The 7,794-nt window shown below is 29.9% G+C and overlaps 1 protein-coding gene across 1 annotated transcript; it reads right to left on the bottom strand.

The window, feature by feature from the left end:
- Nucleotides 1-247: 247 nt before the first annotated feature.
- Nucleotides 248-1,972, bottom strand: LOC139855916 (probable clathrin assembly protein At4g32285). The gene has a single exon (XM_071845159.1). It carries the CDS (start codon nucleotides 1,970-1,972, stop codon nucleotides 248-250), a length of 1,725 nt encoding a protein of 574 aa, XP_071701260.1.
- Between the last annotated feature and the right edge of the window lie 5,822 nt (nucleotides 1,973-7,794).

The following is a 7,794-nucleotide window of genomic DNA, read 5'->3' as shown; positions in this document are numbered from 1 at the left end:
ACATTTGGTTATAAGTGCCCGAACCGTTGTAATGCGTGCTTTCTTCGTGTTAATAAAATGTTGCCTTTCGAAAAAAAAAAAAATCTACATTTGGTTTGTGTTACTCTATAAAGAAAATAAGGTAAAATCATATCTCATTTATGTTGCATCAAATTCCTTAAGGCAGTCAAAAAAAGTCAACAAAATACACAGAGCATCAACACATAAGAAAATAACCAAATCATATAATTATAAACTTAAACATAAATTAGGCATAATAATACCCTGCTTGCTGTCCCAATCCATTATAACCAGCAACACCAGCAGTAATCCTCATTAACGCGCCTTGACCTTGCATTCCATTGCTTCCATATTGCTGCCATACATGTTGTTCTTGCAAAAGCAAATTCTGTTTCTTCTCCATATCAGCAATTTGCACGTACGCAGGCGGTGGAATTGCGAGCGATGCTGCAAACGGGTCTTGTGGGCCCACCGATTGTAATGTCCCATCAGGTGCAGGCAACGCTAATATCGATGTTCCATTTCTAGCCAATCCAGGCATCACAACACTACTTGAACTCCCACCACTTAACTGATCATTGTTTACATGTTGTCTAACAACACCTTGATCGTACATACCGTTTAAGACCAAAGAATCAAGACCACCCGCCATGTCAGCTTTCTGTTTCGATAAATTACTAGCCGATTCCACTAGTGCCACCTCCCAATCATCCGCAACATTCGATGATAAAACTTCCCATGAGCCATTAGGATTCATATTTTGAGGTGCCGAAAATAAAGAAATCGGCAGTTTATTTCCATGAGCATCTGCTGACATGGCATCATCCTTTAAATTCAACAGGTCTTCAGTTGGCGGCTGCGGCACGGGCACTGCAGTCCGTGGCGGTGACTTGTGACTTTCTGGTGGCGGAAGTGCCTTTATTTCATTCATATTAGTCAACGTTTCGCTTACATCATCCAACTTCACTATTTCCCTGTTTTTCTCATTATTCGACACATTTTTCTTTTCTCGTAGAACTTTCTCTAGTCCTCCCAAAAGCTCATCACTAATACTTTTCACTTTTGGAAACTCGTACGATCTAGCAACACCCAAGTCCTTGCACACGGTATAAAAACCTACAAGCTCATCGCTCATTTTCGCTGCATAAACGTATTCATCAAACGCCTTAACACCGAAATCATACTCAAATTCTGAAAAACGATCAAACAAAACTGCCAACGCCTCACACATATCACCATAAACACCAAAACTTTCCTTCAAAACAATTTGCAGTACAATAAGCACCATTCTACTATTTTTCGCATTCCCAGTTGGCCTGCACGATAAAACTCGATCAAGTACGCTAAGCAAATGATTCAACCTCTCTAAAACCTTCTCATTACTCATCTCCTTTACTTGTTTCACAACTTTTACATCTTTTATATCAATTCTCTTAAGTTCATACAAATCACCATAAGATCTTGATCTAAATTCACATCTATCATCTACCTCACTCACGTTTTGCTCAAACGCGATTAACTTAAGCTTCTGATCAAGAAACAAAGCATAACTTTTCACAAACCCCGAATGATCCCACGAATTCGAATGTGCCTCATCATGAAACTCAGACATATTCAAAACCCTAGTGCCTTTTCGGCTCGCACCCATTATCTCTTGACAAATTGCGAAATCACCATCAACTAACAATCTGTGTACAAGCATCAACGCCTTCAACGCCACAACCCAATCACGCGTTTTACTCAAACGCTTAAATAGCGTGTAAACACAAGCGCTTACATAACTTCTGGAACAAGATGTATAATTAAGAATCTCTCTTATATACTTTTCTTCAGCCGGTTCGTTATCGTGCCCTGTCGCTTTTACGATCAACACCTCGAGATCTGGTGCTACATTGCCTGCTACTTTAGCTATGCTTATACTCGTTTGATCTTTAACCACACCAATCGCCTTTCGAATAGTGCTTGAAGCCATTACAAAACTCACCTCCTAAAATTAGATTAAGAAATTAGATTAAAATTACATTATTAGGCTGTTATTTAAACGCTAAATATATCTATATAAACACACGATTGTTGGTTCAAGCAACGATTAAATTTTGGACGATTAAGTAATTAATTTTAATTTTGTGGTTCAATTTCATAACAGTGTAAATTGTATACACGGATTTTAATCATCAATCCCTAATTTGATACACGATGTGTAACCTAATGAATAAAAATTGGATACAATAGATACAGATAGTGATCATATATGACTTACCGATTGGTTAATATTACAGAATTTTGATCGATGTATTAAAATTGATGTGATTACGATCCGTGAACTGCTTAAACTTGATCAATCAGAACGTTGATAAACATGTAGATATAAAAAAAGAGTGATGAGATGATTTTGTAACGGATGATATAAGAGTGACTGTTTCTTAAACCTCTGAAATACGATGAATCTGGGATTTATTAGATACTTTTTGCATGTACAGATTTTACCCTTGGCAATATTTAGAAGCTCATGAATAGTCCCTTTTTAATCAAACTTAACAATTAGGCAACCAGAATAACGGTGAGTATAGGTTGGTTTTGACATGAAATTACCATTACCATTACCATTGCCATTACCATTACCATTACCAATATAACTAATAGACAAAATTTGTCTTATTTGTTATGAATAATACTATTCAATTTTTCATTTTTTACATACCAACTCCCTAACTTTCATTAAAATACAAATCGAACTCCCTACTTTATACCTATATTATAAATTATTATTTATCCCATCACTAACATCAAAAACACCAACACGCTTTACCGGCTTCTACACTGCGCTCGAACAGTAGGACCCACATAGGCCACTACTGTGCTACATTTTTTTTTGTCTCCAATGATAAAAGAAGCAACTTTCTTAAAAAGAACAACCCTTCAATTCTACCAAAAGATGTCGAAAAATATTTTTTTACAAAATAGATCAACTAACTTTAACGCTAAAAGAAGCAACTTTCACAAAAGGAACAACCCTTCAATGTTAGATGTCGAAAAAAATTCTTTTTTACAAAATAGATTCACAAAAGGAAAGACTTTTTTTTAACTCGCATTCAAAACTGAGCCCCCGGCGCGAAGCGAGGGCTCCACAACTAGTATTAACTATTAGACAAAAATGCTGAATAGTATTAGGGGCATTTTCGTCTTTTCATTTCTTCTTTTTCCTTCCCTTTCTTTTAAATAACACCACAAACGCCCCCACACTTTGTTCAAATTTTAAAATCGGCCCCCAAAACAGGGGGTTAAAGTGTCAAATCAAAATTTTCATAAAATATCTTAAATAAACTCCATTCAAATATTCAACGTGTCATATCTTCTCGCTCGCAACGAGTTAAATTTTTCCGACACCATCGTTAAACTCGAAATAATTTTACGAACACAATGTCACTAACTATACACAAAACGGACACTTTTTAAAAAACGCTAAATATTTAGGGTACTTTTCATATACGTTGATTTTTAACTCGTAGATTCCGTAACTAAACACAATAAAATACATTAAAAACCAAACTCTGGCACGAAGCGAGTGTTCGACAACTAGTTGTACACTCATGTCAAAATGGAGAAAATGCCGTTTATGAAAACTATTTATAATATTTCACCCAATTTTTTTTAGGCAACAACACCTGGCAAATCGCAAGGATAATTTTGCGATTTGCGAATGTTTGCGTATGGTTTTTGGGATTTTTTTTGTAGTCGAGACGCAAATCGCAAAATGCTACTTGGTTACGAATGTTTGGATAACGTTAGACAATTTAGTTAAGTTTGTGTTTTAAAACCTTTTCAATTCAAATACGGAGTACTTTTCTACAAGACTTGCGCGTATGGAAATGTAACTATTTATCAATGTGTTGAAATGTCCCGTTCATATTGATTATAAACGTTCCATATTAATTGATTTCGTCGCGAGGTTTTGACCTCTATATGAGACGCTTTTCAAAGACGGCATTCATTTTTAAAACAACCATAACCTTTATTTTATCTATAAAGGTTTAAAAAGCATTACGTAGATTATCAAATAATAATAATCTAAAATATACCGTTTACACACGACCATTACATAATGGTTTACAATAAGAATATATTACATCAAAAATAAGTTTCTTGAATGCAGTTTTTACATAATATCATACAAGCATGGACTCCAAATCTTGTCCTTATTTTAGTATGCAACAGCGGAAGCTCTTAATAATCACCTGAGAATAAACATGCTTAAAACGTCAACAAAAATGTTGGTGAGTTATAGGTTTAACCTATATATTATCAAATCATAATAATAGACCACAAGATTTCATATTTCAATATACATCCCATACATAGAGATAAAAATCATTCATATGGTAAACACCTGGTAACCGACAATAACAAGATGCATATAAGAATATCCCCTATCATTCCGGGAAATTCTTCGGACATGATAAAAACGAATTCGAAGTACTAAAGCATCCGGTACTTTGGATGGGGTTCGTTAGGCCCAATAGATCTATCTTTAGGATTCGCGTCAATTAGTAGATCGGTTTACTAATTCTTAGGCTACCAAGCAAAAGGGGCATATTCGGCTTCGATCATTCACCCATATAATGTAGTTTCATTTACTTGTGTCTATTTCATAAAACATTTATAAAACTGCATGTATTCTCATCCCAAAATATTAGATTTTAAAAGTGGGACTATAACTCACTTTCACAGATTTTTACTTCGTCGGGAAGTAAGACTTGGCCACTGGTCGATTCACGAACCTATAACAAATATGTACATATATATCAAATTATGTTCAAAATATATTTACAACATTTTTAATACGTTTTACTGTTTTAAGTTTATTAAGTCAGCTGTCCTCGTTAGTAACCTACAACTAGTTGTCCACAGTTAGATGTACAGAAATAAATCAATATATATTATCTTGAATCAATCCACGACCTAGTGTATACACGTCTCAGGCTAGATCACAACTCAAAGTATATATATTTTTGGAATCAACCTCAACCCTGTATAGCTAACTCCAACATTACTGCATATAGAGTGTCTATGGTTGTTCCAAATAATATATATACATGGGTCGATATGATATGTCAAAACATTTGCATACGTGTCTATTGTGATGACCCGGAAATTTCCGATCAAATTTAAACTTTAATCTTTATATGTTTTCGACACGATAAGCAAAGTCTATAATATTGAATCTTGAAAATTTTGAAATTTTATTCATGTAATCAATTTCCCTTTGACCATGCCTGACGATTCACGAACAAATGTGTGTAAATAAATATGTAAATATATATAGATATATTTATAAATAAAAGTGTATATATATTAATGTGATTTAATAAAATATAATTTAATCATTAGAATTAAAAACATAAAATAATGTACAGAATAATTAAGTGTTATTAAAATGAATATGTATATAATTTCTATACATAACTAATAATATGTAAATGCAAGTAAAAACATAATTATTAAAAGTATTACTTTCATTATGATTAAAGATAAATGTTAAGATTAAAAATTATTGTTACCATTACTAGTATCATTATAAATTTAATTATTAAAAGTATTATTAACTTGATTACTAAAAATTATTATTTTTATTAGTATTATTATGATATTAACATCATTAATATTATTATTTTCTCTATTATTATTATTATTATTATTATTATTATTATTATTATTATTATTATTATTATTATTATTATTGGTTTTGTTATTTTTATTAATATTAATAATAAAGTTAAATATTAAAGTTGTATTATAAATAATATTATGCTTCCTTGATATGTAAAATACAGATATAATTAAATAACCAGATATATCATACAGACATATACAGATCTTATATATATATACAAATACATAAAACAGATATATGAACTATTTAAATAAATACGGATATATATATATATATATATATATATATAAATACAATTATATAATTATATATATATGTATACATATATATTATTAGATATAAAAAGAAATCAGATATATATGAGTATATATAAATAAATTGCAGCTATATATTTATATATATAAATACCTATACAGTTATATATTTACTAGTATATAAATATAATTGAATATATATGTATTAACACATAAAAATTTCGTGAGTTTGTTTCCAGTCGTTTTCTAAACTGTATCCTAATTTGTTTGGTGTCTCCCAACTGGTACAGATTGATTCCAAACGTTCTATAACAAACAAATTCAGTTAGGGGTCGATATCCTCTGTTATTACTATTTATTTATTTTATTTATTTTTTTTACTGATTTTGATCCTCCTTGTCGATAAAATATCTGTATTATATATACAACCAATCTATGATAGTGATAAAAACTTTTCGAATCCTTCACTCTCAATATCAATTATCATCTTCACTGAAATAAATTATTTTTTTGAAACCTGCTGTAACTAGTCGACCCTGTTTGCTTTCATTTTTTGTAAAACACGAATACAAACCTTTTTGTGAAATGTATAAAAGCAGTTTTGTTAGTAATTGTACAAGTAAACTATCTACAAAATTCCAAATTCCAATTCGTAATAACAATTGTGAATTTTAGAGTCAAAGTTTCAAAATTTAAAAGTCAACAATTTTTCTTCGCACGAATTCATGTTATCTGTTATGATTTAAATCCAATTAATGATTTCGAAAGTCTCTATGAGTAGTTTATAGCCTTTTTCATGTAGAAAGTAGGATCTAAAATGGGCTAGATTTTAAAATCACGATTTGTGTTCTTTATAACTTTTTTCGAACAAACAGATACTACTGTTTGATTTTTTGTTGTTTCTGTTAAATTCAAATCACTAATACTGATCATATCTGTTTCTACTCTAATACTTAAACCCAATAAATAAATCCCATGTATGATTATTAAGTTAACTGGTCGAGGTGTAAATGGAGAAGAAGAACAAGGGACAGAAAACTAAACTGGGTTAAATATAGTTGAGGGTATTTTAAATCAGAAAAACAGATAGCGGAGGAATGGTTCAGGGTGCTTTCGGGTAGCGGGTTGTCACGGGTTCGAGTCCCGTCTGCTGCAATTCTTTTTAGGGAAACTTTAAAAGGGTATAATCTTTTTTAACTTTCATTTTTTTTCTTCTTATTATTATTATTATTAGTATTAACCCTATTTATTATTATTAATGTTATTATTGTTAGAATTATAATTATTATTATTATTATCATATTTACAAATTATAAGTATTACAATTATTGATATCATAAATATTATTATAAGTATCATGGATATTAATATCATTTTAGTATTATCTTTAAGTATTATTATTATTATTATTATTGTTATTATAATTATTATTAAATTATTATTATAAGTATTACTAATATTATTATTATCATTTTGTATTATTATCATTATTATGTTTACGATCATTATTATGAATGAAAGGAGTGTAATTATAAATAATATCATCTATATTATTAATAGAATTATTAGTATTGTTATTATTAAACCTTTTATCAATATTATCATTAGTAGTAACATGGATATTTTTATAAGTATTATTATTATCAGTACTAATATTGTTACCGCTAATACTAAAAATATCATTACTTTTAAAATCTATCATGTTATTAAAAATTTTTACTATCATCGAAATTAACATTTTTAATAAAAATTATTAATTTGTTATTATTATTAAAAGCTAACATCCTTATTATTATTATTATTAATATTATTATTATTATTACTATCATGATCCTTAACTTCGTATTATTACAAATATCAACTTTTACA

The sequence above is a fragment of the Rutidosis leptorrhynchoides genome, chromosome 6 (genome assembly GCF_046630445.1).
Source record: "Rutidosis leptorrhynchoides isolate AG116_Rl617_1_P2 chromosome 6, CSIRO_AGI_Rlap_v1, whole genome shotgun sequence".
In the NCBI taxonomy this organism is placed as follows: domain Eukaryota; kingdom Viridiplantae; phylum Streptophyta; class Magnoliopsida; order Asterales; family Asteraceae; genus Rutidosis; species Rutidosis leptorrhynchoides.
This window is presented reverse-complemented; position numbering and strand designations above follow the sequence as displayed.